The 15,505-nt window shown below is 41.3% G+C and overlaps 1 protein-coding gene across 3 annotated transcripts in view; it reads right to left on the bottom strand.

The window, feature by feature from the left end:
* Positions 1 to 13,340, bottom strand: part of PCYT1B (phosphate cytidylyltransferase 1B, choline) — a 59,451-nt gene extending 46,111 nt beyond the window's left edge. For all 3 annotated transcript variants that reach the window (XM_069945502.1, XM_069945503.1, XM_069945504.1), the window contains exon 1: positions 13,073 to 13,340. In XM_069945502.1, the coding sequence (XP_069801603.1) occupies positions 13,073 to 13,189 (117 nt within the window). In that variant the 5' untranslated portion in view covers positions 13,190 to 13,340. The remainder of the gene's footprint in view (positions 1 to 13,072) is intronic.
* Between the last annotated feature and the right edge of the window lie 2,165 nt (positions 13,341 to 15,505).

The raw sequence follows: 15,505 nt of genomic DNA, 5'->3' as shown, positions 1-15,505 counted from the left end.
TATTATATAATGACTGTATTCCTTTTGAAAAGACCTCAAACCGTGTCTTTATCCTCATGCAAGGTCAAGTTGCAGGATGTATCATGTAGTCCACTCCAGTTCATGCTGTGATAAAGAAGAAGGTTGGAAACTTAAACTACTAATAAGTATGGTTTGGGGGCCTGCAGCTGGTAATCAGTGTGTAGTCAGCCCGAGGATGTGCCCTAGGGGATTATTGAAAGAAAATAGGCCTGGGTTCCACCATTTGTTTTCAAACAGAGCAAATTGTTGCACCATTATTTTAGACTATTTTACTATTCTAAGAGAAGATTTATCTGTGGCGCTAAGCACTAATAATTTGCCAACTGTCCACCCTGCAACATTTCTTAGGTGGGATGGCACACTTGAGAGAAATCCTCGCTTATGATCTGATAGCTCATACCCGATGATCCATTTATAAATATAAATGCTTTATCGTATTCTATTTATACAAACAGTGGCAAAAATTCCTACAGCTCCCACACTGGGAAGGTACAGAATAGGCACATACCTGTAAATGGGCTGAAATAATAATAAAAAACATTCAATTTATTAAGCCATAATTAATCATACAAAATCCCAGGACGTACACAGCTAATATGATTAGAAATCTTACACTTGTTTCCAATGTTTTAGATTGACTTATATGAAAATACAGCGATCCCTCAACTTACAATGGCCTCAGGATACAATATTTTCAACATTCAATGGTCCTTTCTGGATCATCATAACTTGAGACCAAACATACAATGCTAAGGACAGTCAGGATCTGCGGCACATGGGAATAACTAGATGATTAACCAATGAAACTGGCCATTTTACTGGTAAAACCCCAGTATTGCTGAAATGCATGCACTGGTTGGCTGTCTAGTAGTGATTCTCTAGAGTACAGTGTGATACTACATGTCCTGTGCTGCTCTGTACCTGGGCCAGCTTGAGCTGCTCCTTTGGACACCAGGTGAGGACGGCTTTATTTTATATTTCTGGGACCCTATCTAATCTGTACAGGACCCTGAAGACGCTTCCATCTTCTACATAGAAAGTCATTTACAGTCTCAAGTCGCTCTTTCTGACTGTTCTATGAAAGGATTTGCTTTATCCATATTGGTTATCTGTTTATTTTTCTTAAAAAATTTTTTTTTCTCATTTTCTGATGACATTTTGTGGGATTCAGAACCAATTAAGAGTTTTCCATAGGATTTTGGTCTCAACATACACTGGTCGTCCTGGAACCAATTAATATCGTATGTTGAGGGACCACTATATTTATTGATAATTAAAGGACAACTCCAGCCACAACAATGAATTTGCTGCAGGCAGGGGGTGTCGGGAACATAATAAAGAATGTATACTTACCTGTATTTACCCTGCAGCACTGCCATCACCAATCTTGGACCCCCACCAGCCTCTTCTAGCTCTTGTTTCTGCACATCATGCCCCGGGCTTAGGAATCCCTGCTCAGCCAGTCAGTGAGTGAGGAGGGACACCACTGCAGTCACTGATTGGCTAAGCAGGTACTTTCCTCCAGGTCGTGATGTAGTGACATGGCACTGAGCGGGGCACGGGAACGGGTAAGTATGTATTCTTTATTATATTCCCCACACCCCCTGTCTGCACTGGATTTTTAGTTATGGCCAGAGTTCTCCTTTAATCTGTCTCCCAGTGTGGCTCTGATGGCTACTAAAGTTTACAGCATTTTGTCTTTTCCTGACTGTAGTCTTCACAGTGATTAACTAGGAAATCCAGCCAAAGTAAATATCTGATATGCCCTAGGTACCTATAAAGTGACTGTATATGGGTTTGGAACCGGCAAGAAATCCATGACTGCATTTTTAACACACATCTATCCATGTTGATGATGCATTGCTTCGAATGTTCTGTCAGAAACTGAAATATGTGATCAGTGCCAAATAAAGCAAAGCACTCTAAAGAGTATAACAGCTATTTCATTCTGGAAATTGATTGTGGTCTGATTTCAAGGATTTTGATGGAGTTGGGTCCCACTGCACAGCACTTCCTGGACTCTTTTCACAGAAAAAACTCTCCGCTACTCCCCAGAAAACCCCCTTAGGCTGTATCCACACATGCAGTAATGCGATGAACATGCAATGTAAATGCATCATTTCATTGCAGTGCTGTGTTACTTCATTGGATTACTGCATCACATTGCATTAATGAATAATTTAATTGCCGTACTTTCTTGCATTAATGCAACATCTGTGAAACACCCATAAGGCTATTTTTCACATATACAATAAAAAGAAAATGCAATGTGAATGCATCATTTAGGCTGGGTTCACACTACGTATATTTCAGTCAGTATTGTGGTCCTCATATTGCAACCAAAACCAGGAGTGGATTGAAAACACAGAAAGGCTCTGTTCACACAATGTTGTAATTGAGTGGATGGCCGTCATTTAATGGCAAATATTTCCTGTTATTTTAAAACAACGGCTGTTATATTGAAATAATGGCCGTTATTTACCGTTATATGGCGGCCATCCACTCAATTTCACCATTGTGTGGACAGAGCCTTTCTGTGTTTTTAATCCACTCCTGGTTTTGGTTGCAATATGAGGACCACAATACTGACTGAAATATACGTAGTGTTAACATAGTCTTAAAGTGTAACTGTCGTTAACTTTCAAAATCTAAATCAACAGTAGATGTGAAATAAAGCAAGTTTGCCATATGAATTCATTATATTTTTGTTGTTATCATGCTGTAAAGCAAAGCTATACCTACCAGAAATCCAGGTCCAGTCTCCGGAAGGCTGATTGAAAAAAAGAGACTAAACAAATGAGGACTCGGCCAGTACAGAGTGTTACAGCTCAATGTGTCCATCAATCACATGACTGCCTTGTCTCTGAGAGATCAGATGACCTGGAAAACACGGGACTTCCTGTGTTTAGAGTCAGAACACAGGAAGTGATGTGTTTTCCGTGATAACTATAAAAAAAAATGATGAATGTAAATTGCAAACCTGTTTTATATCACATCTACTGTTGATTTAGATTTTGAAAGTTATAAAGACAGGTACACTTTAAGTGTAATAATTGATCATTTCATTGCCTTTCTGCATCACTTCATTGCAGTAATTGATCATTTCATTGCCGCCCAGCCATCCTTTATTGCGTTAACGCAATGAAACTCTAACGTGTGTGAACATACCCTCAAGCCAGTGATTATTGATTGGCAAAATACCAAGTGCTTATGTATTTCACTAAAATAATCTTTAAAGTGAATTGGGTAGTCCCATAACATTTAGGGTATATCTACAAGATACTCCGTATTACTCTTGCATTGCAACCACATTGACTGCCATTTGATGAGTTGTGGCCAATATGCGACTTTGAAAAGACCTGTTGAGAAGAAACTAAAAAAACACAGCAATGAAGGTTGTTTTGCTACGTTGTTATCAGTAAGGCTGGCTTTACACTATGTTTTATGAAGGGAAAAAAAACACAGATGCAATTGTGTGCTATGCATTTGGATACATTTTTCCATTGACCATCAAACGGATGCGTTTTGTTAACAGGGTAAACAGGGCAACTTTTTATGTGTCTACAAATATAAAATATGTATGGAATATAGCCAAGTTTAATTAATATGTCATTTGCTAAAAATGTATTGCTTTTAAGTTGAGACCTAAAATGTACTGGAAGAAAGTCCTTTACTGTCTGTTTCACTCAATCTAGAATTTACAGCACAGTAAGGCCGGGTTTACATATGTCCGGCGGTGCGGCGGCGTTTCCCTCCGGCGCAGGAGAAAAGCGCCGGAGGGAAACGCATCTTTGAACTGATCCCATTGTTTTCAATGGGATCGTTCAAAATGTGCGGCGGGAAATAGTGGCCGCCGCATCACCGGACCGTCGGTGCGTTAGGACGCATCTTGCAGCGTCCTGGCGGACCGCCGCTCCGGTGATGCGGCGCCGCACCAATACAATCGAATAGAGCGCCGGATGCCTCGCCGGGCAGGACGCATGCCGTTCGGCCCTGGCATCCGGCGTTCAGTCAAATAGTAGCATAAAATAAACATATATCTCCCCCTGTGTGCTCTCCCCCTCCCCTATAGTCCCCCCTTGGTCCCCCAGTAGTATATCACCCCCCCTGTTTCTCCTCCAGTAGTATATAGCCCCCCTGTTGCCCCCCCAGTAATATTTAGCTTCCCTGTGTGCTCTCCCCCAATTAGTATACAGCATTGCTGTGCGCTCTCCCCCAATAGTATATAGCCCCCCATGTGCGCTCTCCCCCAATAGTATATAGCCCCCCATGTGCGCTCTCCCCCTCCCATATAGCCCCCCTGTGCGCTCTCCCCCTCCCATATAGCCCCCCTGTTCGCTCTCCCCTTGTAGTATATAGCCCCCCTGTGAGCTCCCCCAGTTAGTATATAGCCCCCGTGCGCTCCCCCGCAAATCCCATTGAAAATGACAGGAAAACATACTGGGGAAAAAAATGTCAACTGATGAGCGCAACTTGTGACAACTGATGACAACTGATGGAAACTGATGGCAACTGATGGTTTTTAATGAAAAGACGGATAGAAAAACTGATGACAACTGATGCATTTTTGGCATCAGTTGTGACATCAGTTGTGGTCAGTTTTTAAGCAAAAAACGCAACTGATGCCAACTGATATATGTAAACCCAGCCTAAATCCTACATGTTATTCACTAATGTAATTATTAGCATAACCAGCGTAGGTTCAGAGTGTTCTTTCCTTCCTTTGTGATTCTTGTCTGCTCTAACACTGAAATCCAGCATATTGAAAGAGCAAACAGTAGAATGGTAATTGCTAAAATGATAACCAATATACAGGGACCACCCACAAGTAGGTGCACAGTATGTGTAATAGGGTTATGAAGGGGGAGATTGAACATGGTGTAAAGTGAAACTGGCCCAGTTGCCCCTAGCAACCAATCAGATTCCCCCTTTTATTCCTCACAGACACTTTGGAAAATGAAAGGTGGAATCTGATTGGTTGCTAGGGGCAACTTAGCCAGTTTCACTTTACACCTTGGTTGATAAATCTCCCCCTTCATAACCCTACTACACAAACTGTGCTCCTACTTTTGGACCACCCTGTGTATAATATATATATATATATATATATATATATATATATGTGTGTGTGTGTGTGTGTGTGTGTGTGTGTATGTCTGCTCAGTAATTGAATCATTATACCTTGAAGGGTTATGTGAGCAGAAACATCTAGTTTCAAAATGTACCCCCTGGGATGACAAGTTGATTTCCCTAGATCCTGGTCTCGGTCCCACAGGAATTTGTTAATTTGAAAGCAAAACCTTGGCTCATGAGTAGGATAAATAAAAGAACCCCTTACAGTGCCTTGAAAACATATTCATAGCCCATGAACTTTCCCAGTTTTTCATGTTACACTCCCAAGTAGGGATGGTCTGAACCTGCCGATGGTCCGAAACCGTACTTTCGGCAATGATTCCGGCTGTCTTAAATCTCTGTGGAGAGGATGGATACAGCGGGAGGACCGCCTGGAAAACCGGGATGCAGCCACAGCCATAGGCTGTATCCCAGTTTTCCAGGCGGTCCTCCCACTTTATCCACCCTCTCCACGGAGGTGGAAGACAGCAGAAATCATTGCCGAGAGTCCGAGTTCATATGAACCCGAACCTCGGCAGGTTTGGACCATCCCTACTCCCAAGCTGTTTCATTTTTTTTTTTTTTTTTTTTAAACCACAGTATAAAGGCATCATATTATTTTCATTAGTTGATTTTCAGTCAAATAAAATCTATTATTATTTTTCAGTTTCAAGTTATTTCAGTGACTATCGTGGGTTTTTATTTCTTTTACAAAAGTATCAATAATTTTGTCTACGTGTGTAATTTACTTGGACTGGACTTTGAGACCAACACAAAGTAGCAAGTAATGTGAAGTGTAAAGACAATTATACATGGTTTTAAAAGGATCAAAACACATCAGTTTTTTTTAAACACAAAAATGTGGTCGACTATGTTTTTGTGTATGTTAAAAAAAATTGATGCCTCTTGATCCTTTTTTTCATAATGGAAGTCAATGAAAAAAGAGATACATCAATTTTCCATCCTTTTTTTGCAAAAATAGGTGAAAAAAAAATAAAACAGATTGCAAAAACGTAATGTGAACCGAGCCTAACGTGTGACGTGCATTTGTACTCTGACACCTCTAAATAAGGGCTTTTTCCTCGTCCCGGAAATTATGGGCCCTACAGATGGGGAAGCCCTGTAATGGAATGTTTTCCTGCCCGGCATCATGTATTAATATCATGCCAGGACAAAAAAAAATATGGTATGTGTAATATGGAGAGAAATATTATGTATATGTAACTAAATCAATGTCATTTTTTGTTTGTTTGTTTTTCTCAGAACGGATCATGTTTTTTTGTAATATTGAGGTTTTACATTTTCATCTACATTATGGACATGGAAGAGTATGTCTATAGTCATAGCTGCTAAAGCTTCGTGATGGGTCCTCCGTAGTGATAAACTGTAAAACCAAGGCCAGACCAATGATAACATATTAATTAGAGATATTCATATAAAATGAAACCATAAATTATGTAACACTGTGAGGTTTCCAGTTATTAGTCCTCACTTTTTTTTACACTTCTATTTTTGGCTGAATTAGATTTTCCTTGCTATTTGCTATTTTTTATGTTTTTAAATAAAGTACAGAATCACTTTACTTTAATTCTACATGCATACAGTATACATTCATCCTCCAGGAAAAATTACATAATAAGCTTAAAAAAAAACCACAAAGCACACTCAGTTACAGAAAATCTGGTGAAGTCTTAATGGATTACTGCATGCAAAACTAATGGATCTACATAGAAATTCAAATGTTTTAAATAGTAAAAAAGGTAAAAATGAAGGGATAAGCTCGGAATGGGCCTCCAGGGAATGGGAGAGTCCACCGGTGAGCCTGAGCTAGGGTAGGCCCCCTGGGACAAGGTCAGCTTTCAGTAAACCTGGGCAATAACCAGGGCCCGCTGCTCCAAGGAGGGGGCCCACTCATCTGTCAGCTGCTATGCCTCGCCATTTAACTGTAGTCTTTATAGTTTTTTTTTAATTACAAAGAGGGATGTCTCCAAGGGGGTGGGGGCCTAACAACCAGGTGGCATTATCAATATTAGGGATGCCTGGGGTAGACTATCTACTGGAGGAGCTAACAGGGGCATTGCCTTCAGGGGAATGCCTACATGGGGGATACTACAGACGGGTGTCTACTATTTGAGGGCTCAAATTTGGGCCTAAACACTACATGGGGGCACAAAGTGGGCACTTTTACAATGTGGAGCAATATAGATGGGGAGTTTGTAGTGACAGCCCAAATGGCTAATTGGCACAGGTGTCAGGTGCCAGCACCTCACTGGTAAATGACTGATGAGCTATCCAGTGGCTAGCTCATTAGTCTATTTTGGCCTTAAAATCACTTTAGTCAGCACATATATTTAGACAAATTTAGAATCAGAGTATTCCAAGTTCATGTAACCTGAGGGATTTTGGACATTTTGTATTCCTGGTATCCAAGACAATTTTCCTACTTTTGACATGTATAAAAAATATGCCTCAATCACAAAACAAAAATGATAATAATATAAACTACTTACTCCTACAGTATACTAAGGCCCCGTTCCCACTGAGCAAAACTAGCGGAATTCCGCGGCGGAATTGTCTGCCATGGAATGCCGTTAGCCTCCCGCTCATAATGGGAGTCTATGGGAGGTGCACGCTCCTGCCCTGTCCAAGCTGAAGAATGAACATGAATTTCGCTAGTTTTGCTCAGTGGGAACGGGGCCTTAGAGTATACTAGAACTAGAGAGAGAGAAAGAAAAAAAATGGTTTTAGGCTAGAAATTTTGAATAAGTAACAAAGTAACAAGTACAGATAAGTGAATGAGTAACCATAGATGAGTAAATATAGTATCCTATCCAGGGGCGTAGCTAGGATTCATAGGGCCCCATAGCAAAAAACTGTATGGGGCCCCATAAATCCTGTACGCCCCCCCGCCAAACACAGACATTGACGCACATATACACACACAGAGGCACCATTAACATATATACAGATACGCCACTGACATACACACATATATACGCTGTAATGTGATTACACTAGTGCTGATGTATACACCATGAGTAGACTGTACACAGGGAAATCATCTCAGTGTAATAAGAAATACTCAACCAGAAATAAAAGAAAATGCAGCAGATATTAATGGTGGGTTCTTTTATTAGAGCCCAGCATTAATAGAAGCTGCTGCAGAACATCTTTGGGAGCAAACACACACATATACAACAGTGCTACAGACATTGCTGACATACACACACAAACACACACACACACACACACACCAGTGCTACAGACATTGCTGACATACACAAACACACACATATACACCAGTGCTACAGACATTGCTGACATACACACACACACACACATATACACCAATGCTACAGACATTGCTGACATACACACACACACACACACACACACACACATATAGACCAGTGCTACAGACATTGCTGACATACACAAACACATATACACCAGTGCTACAGTCATTGCTGACATACACAAACACACACATATACACCAGTGCTACAGACATTGCTGACATACACACACACACACACACACACACATATACACCAGTGCTACAGACATTGCTGACATACACACACACACATATACACCAGTGCTACAGACATTGCTGACATACACAAACACACACATATACACCAGTGCTACAGACATTGCTGACATACACACACACACATATACACCAGTGCTACAGACATTGTTGACATACACACACACATATATATAGCCACAGATACATACACATACTGACATATAAATATATACACAAATACATATATACACACACTGACATATACATATACCCACAAATACATATATACACTCACTGACACAAATACACAGCACTTACAGCTCCCAGGCTTCCCCCCTCCTCCTCCTGATCTTCACATAGGTATTGAGGACCTTTGGGTCATGTGACCCAAAGGTCCTTAATCCCTCTCCTGTGCCGTCTGGCAGGTCCTGCTCCTCTGTTCAGCCCGCTCACCCGCCACTACAGTGAGGGGGCTGAACAGTGCAGTGGGGGTCCCTCTTCCTCTCTGGACCCCTGGGGGAGCGGGGTACCTACCATGAAGGCAGGGCAGGCTTCCTCGGGCCCCCTTCTTGCAGGGGCCCCATAGCAGTCGCCTTCCCTGCCTTCACTGTAGCTACGCCACTGATCCTATCATTGGGGGCCAATTCCTTCCAGGCCATGACCCCTCGTCACAAGCCTTGCCCTTATAAACAATATAACACAATATAAGTACAGAACAATAATAAAAAGTAGAAATATATTAGACAACATCCAAGAACACCATACATTTAGTTGTAAATATATATATATATATATATATATATATATATATATATATATAGGGCTGGTGGATTGCACATCCATCCCAACTAAAACAAACCAAGTGTGTGTAACTCTATACTAATCCCTTAAGTCAAAATACAAGCAAGAGACCACTTCTATGATTAACACATAACACAATGTAAGTCCTCTCTGTGCCCCCTTAACAGCACCGTAATGTTCCAGGTACGTCATTGGTTGTCAAGGGGTTAAGTAATTAAGATAATTTTTTTTTATCTTCGGGAGGGCATCTCCCCCTTGATAATATCTAAAAGACCGTATATGTACACTGGTCTTACCTAAATCCCCGCCTCCACGACCCTTCTTGCTTTGCAGGCGTTCACCTTGATATACAAGGTGTGGGAGGAGGCCATGCTTCCTCTGCGCCCTACAATGTCCCCCTGTGTATAATACTGCATACTTTGGCAGAAAGTTTTGGCAGAATGGTTTGCGCAAAAATCGGTGACTTTTTGCTAACATATGCTGGGAGAAGTGTTGCCTCTCACACAGATTTTCTACCAGCTGTGACAGTAAAACGGATTTCAAAAATGTAGAGTGAACCCAGCCTTACTAAAAAAAAAAAAAAAAAAAAAGACCAAATGCAGGAAGTCCTGGCCAGTACAGAGTGTGACCATCAATCACATGATTGCCTTGTCTATGAGCACACAAAAACCGAGACTTCCTGCGTTTGGCCTCTTTTTTTTCAACAAGAACAAGACCAAAAAGGCTGCCTTCAGGAGACTGCACCTGGATACAAGTAAGTATAACTTTGTTTTAAATCCTTAATAACACAGCCCAAAATGGCCTAAATAACTGCGCCAATTTTCATTTTTGCATTTTCCTCCTCGCCTTCTAAGAGCCATAATGCATTTATTTCTTCATCTACAGAGCCATTTAAGTGCTTGTTTTTTTTTTTATGAAACAAGTGTACTTTGTAGTGTTGCTTCAATACACCATAAATTGTATGACAGAACCCCCCCAAAAATTATTTATGGGGTAAAATTTTTAAAAAATGCAACCTTTTATTTTATTGGTATTTCATATTTTTTCTGAGTTTTATCACTGAGTTCTATCACTGCCCATGGCTTATTATGGGAATATGGCTTTGAGGGTTTCCAGTTTATTTACTAAGACCCATGCATAGTTTTGTATGGCGTTAAGGCCCTATCAAATGGAACGAATATCGACTGTATTCAGCCGATATCAGCCGTCAAGGCCGATAATCGTCCCGTGTAATAGAAGGCAACGATCAGCTGACATGAATGATGTCGGCTGATTATTACTGTTGTTTGTCTTACAACATGTTGAAAGACAAAACGACAATGATAGCAGTGATCTTCTGCCGTCGCCTTGTGGAATAGGAACGGTGGCAGCAGACCATCGCTATCCTCTATGGGCTGCCGGGACGATCCAGCAATCACTCCTCCCCGCGGCCCCCCCTGCTTGCTGCCACCACGTGTAATAGCAGCGGCAGCAAGTGGGGAAGGAGGAGCAAATGAGCACTGACAGCGCTCGTTTGCTCCTCTCAGCCGTCCTGTGTAATTGTACCGTCATATAGCTGCTTTTAATCCAAGATCTGTCCTGTGGTCCGTTCAGCAGGTAATTCAGTTAGGCTGCATTAACACGTTCCGTGTTCCACACGGAACACGGACGTGGAATGCCTGTAACAGACTCTTCCCCACCCGGGCAGGATCTGTGATAAGATGCTGGGAGCGGGGAAACTGTACTGATATGCGGCGCGCTGTAATGAATCAGCCGCGCGGGACTGTCATTACGGTGCGGAGCATATCTGTACAGTTCCCCTGCACTCAACATCTAATTACAGATGCTGCCCAGGTGGGGGAGAGTCCGCTACAGGCATTCCACGTCCGTGTTCCGTGGAACATGTGAATGCAGCCTTATTGTCCTAAAAAGTAACTTTCAAACTTGCAGCCCTGTGGCAAATTGGCGTGGTCTAGAGTGTCTGTGCCCTAGAATTACAACGCCCCTCCATCCCGCCTCATAATTTTTCCTATTCATCACCCGTCAGAACACTGCACAGGTGCCTTAACGATCCAGCACATGTTCAGTGTTCAGACAGGTGATGAACAGGAGAAAATGTTCCAGGGGCATTCCTAATGATGAAGAGGGCGGGGAGGAGGGACGGAGGGGTGTCGCAAGCCTAGGGCATGGGTACTCTAGGCCACGGCAACTTGAAACTGCAAGTTAAAAAGTTGTTTTTTAGGACAATAACTGCATCACCTGCAGAACGGACCCCAGGACAGATCTTGGATTAAAAGCAGCTATCTAAAGGTACAAGTGGGTTTTTTTTTTGGCGGGGGGGGGGGGTACATATTGTGGGTACAGAGTCGCTTTAATAGTTTTTAATAGTGTTTTTACCCTTGTTTATTTGTGTTTTATAATTAAATTAACAGTCAGATCAGCGCAATCATCTTCATGGTTCCTATTTTATCTCCCCAGTAAAGTATTATTATATTTGAATGATCTCAATATACTTCAGTAATCCACTGTGTAACTTCACATCACCGCCTAAAGCAACTGCTGTGATAATCATGTGGCCCATCCTATACCACAGACAAGTTAACTCTTGCATTGCAAGCATACGAAATTTCAGCAAAGGAAAATATTATTTTAAAGTTTTCCCAGACTTCTTTTCATAGATTACAATTACGATGAAATAGAAAAAGCTATATCATTTCAGCTTACAAACATACTATACCAAAAGTGTACAAAAAGAATTGCCCCCACAATCCCCACTTTATCTCATATGTCCAGTCCTAAAAGCCTCCAGAAACATTTACAAAGAGATTGGGATGATATTTTATTAATTCACTGGTTCAAAAAGTTATTTAGATTTGTAATTCTATTTAGAAAAAAAAAAACAGTCTTCCAGTACTTATCAGCTGCTGTATGTCCTACAGGAAGTGTTGTTTTCTTTTCAGTCTGACACAGTGCTCTCTGCTGCCACCTCTGTCCGAGACAGGAACTGTCCAGCACAGTAGCAAATTCTTATAGAAAACCTCTCCTGCTCTGGACAGTTCCTGTCTCGGACAGAGATGTCAGCAGAGAGCACAGGGTCAGACAGAAAAGAATACACCACTTCCGCAGGGCATACAGCAGCTGATAAGTATGGAAAAGACTTGAGATTTTTAAATAGGAGTAAATTACAAATCTATATAACTTTCTGAAACCGGTTGATTAGAAAGAAAAATATTTTCACTGGAGTAACCCTTTATGCTTTACAGTCATCAGCTCAATTCTTCAGCATTTAGTGGCCCTTTAAGGCTATTGTATCCACATTTCTAGAGCTACAGCATTGCTACATTGTGTTGTGATGACAGTAAAGCAATCATAGAGACTAGTTTGTTACTGATGATGATGAGGAGTGGTGAATGTGCCGCCCTGAGGAAATGAGACAGGCGGAGAAGAAGAATCCTGTCTCCGCACCGCACAGAAATGCTGCTTTGTAATGCAACTTGCCTTACTGCAGCCCCAGTACAAGGCACACAGCACAGATGGATTAGTCTGCATCTAAGTTGTTTACATAAAGAGCCTTTGCTCCCAAATCCTTTGGTTACACGTACAGTAACATTGCTCCTCACTTACCGAGCGTGGCTGGGGACAAGTATGCTCCAATTCTTCCATGGTTTCTAGGGGAAGATCACCACAAAGGGATTTTGGGATACCTGTTTCTGACTCAGCATCAAGGCTGAGAACTGGCATGGCCAGAAGAGGCTTCGTGCAGCTCCCTCCACAATGTGGAACTTCTCCCGGGGATTCAGTGCAGAGGATATTTTTCCGAGCTTCCTGCTTTATTCCCGGGAGGAAGAGAACATTGTTGTTTAAATCTTATAAGTAGAGGCGGTGATGCACAGGCCCTCGGTTTATCACTATAACAACCAGGCAGCAGTAAAGCACACGGCGCTGAAAGCACTGGCCTCATTTGCATCTTGCCTTTTGGTTGGATAGTGTCATCCCAGTACAGTTTTCAATGAATCATTATGCATCCCAAGAAGAGGACAAGTCTAGCGAGCCTGGCTGGTGTACAAACTGATGGCACGACGCTCAGATTTCATATGGTATTGAAAAATAAAACAGTAAAATCACTGAGATTTAGGGTACAAACCCACACACCGTATACGCAGATTATTTACTGCTGCGATACGCAGCAAATACGCAACAAACACGCAGCAAATACGCAGCAGATTAGATCTAAATAACTGAACACAGCATCAAATCTGCACCACCAAATCTGCTTCAAATCTGCTGCGTTTTTGCTGCGTATCTGCTGTGTATACGGTGTGTGGGTTTGTACCCTTAAGGATTTTTACTATATGAGGGTCTGTTCATACATTTCATTTTTGTGCAAGTCAAAATTCCATAAAAAAAACAAACCGACATCTCAATTAAGAATCCAGTCTTCATTTAAAGGGCATTTAACCCCTTCATGATCAAAGGTCATTGATGCACAGATGTCTAGGTCAAATTAATGCAATGTGTGGGTGTCCCCCCTGCCTTCTAAGAGCCATAACACTTTTATTATCATATTGGGGTAAAAGAAACATTTTAATTGCTTATTATAAATTTTTCCTGATATAAAAAATAAATAAATCAGCAATCCTGGTGTTTTTTTCGTTTATGCTGTTCACCGTGTGGGAACAATATTGTTATATTTTAATAGAACGGACAATTTTCCATGCTGCGATGTATAATATGACTACTTTTTATATTTTTATTTGTGAAATGAGAAAGGAGGTAATTGAAATGTTTATTAAGTCTTTATTTTATAAAAAAAAAAATTAAAATGCTTTAAAACTTTTTTTATTTTTTTTAATTTGCCATGGCATTGATCATTACTATCGGCAATCTTTGCATAGAGTCTGTCTGAGAGCAGACTTTATGCACTGATCACCGATCACACAGGACGGAGGTAAATGGTCCCGATCAGTCAGTGACAGGTGCTTATCCTGTCACTGACCTTAAACACTGCGATCACTATGCATCATGTCATTTAGAGATAATGGCAAAGGTGTATTCCTATTTTAACTAACATATTTAAACCAGTAGGGCTTGCCAAGTTAAATATTTTTGCAAATACATTGAACTCCTCCCTCCTCTGCTGCTCTTTCTATTCCATTGTTGACAGCTCAGTGTCTTTTAGAGCAACAACCTAGACAACAAGCTGTCAACAATGAGAGGGAAAGAGCAGCATATCAGAGTAAGAAAGCAAGTTTACTAAATGAGTGTATATACGAAAATATTTAACTTGATGGGACTACCCCTTTTAGCTACTAGGGCCAATTTAGGTGCAGTTTTTATGCCAGTTTTATATTATAAATACAAACATAGGGATAGATCTGCTATGACTAGTGTTTCACACCAGTGGTGTAGTGTGGCTTGCCAGTACTATGGGCAAAGCAAGGTATTACGCCCCCACTGCCCACCACCTGATCAGTAAATGTTAGACAGTGGTAGTGCATTCAGTGCATTCAGATCACTAGGGGCATGTGTAGGATTTTACAAAAATAAAATAATACCTCAACACTAGGAAACCTGCAGTGACTAAATAATACCACCATACTGTTAATCATTGAAAACCACTACATACAGCTCAATATCACCAATATAATTATAAATTCTGGATTACCATGACCACTAGCATGACTGCCACAGTGACTAGATGACACCACCTGATACTAAGAAAAGGGCTAAAACAGACCGCAGAGGTACTACTCAACCCCAGTTAGGTGTTAGAGAAATTGCTTTTTTGGGGGCCCCCTTGCAGTCATGAGTCCTGTTTCTGGTTAACTCCAAGGTCAGCTCCGTCCAGCTTACAAGTTTGTGGCAAGTGCTCCTGCAGGATTTTCATGGATATCATGTGAAAGCAAGGTCAAATTCGACGAGAGAACTTTCTAGACTGTGCCCCTCGTGTAGTTGCCCTTTCCCTCTATGCTGTCATGTCTTCCTACATAAGTACTCCAAGTCAGAGACTTTATCCTGCATATCCTGTATCTGCAAATTGTCCCTAATTCTTTAGCT

This window comes from Dendropsophus ebraccatus, chromosome 11, assembly GCF_027789765.1.
Source record: "Dendropsophus ebraccatus isolate aDenEbr1 chromosome 11, aDenEbr1.pat, whole genome shotgun sequence".
Lineage (NCBI taxonomy): Eukaryota > Metazoa > Chordata > Amphibia > Anura > Hylidae > Dendropsophus > Dendropsophus ebraccatus.
Note: the sequence above shows the minus strand (reverse complement) of the source record. Positions and strands in the feature narration are given on the sequence as shown.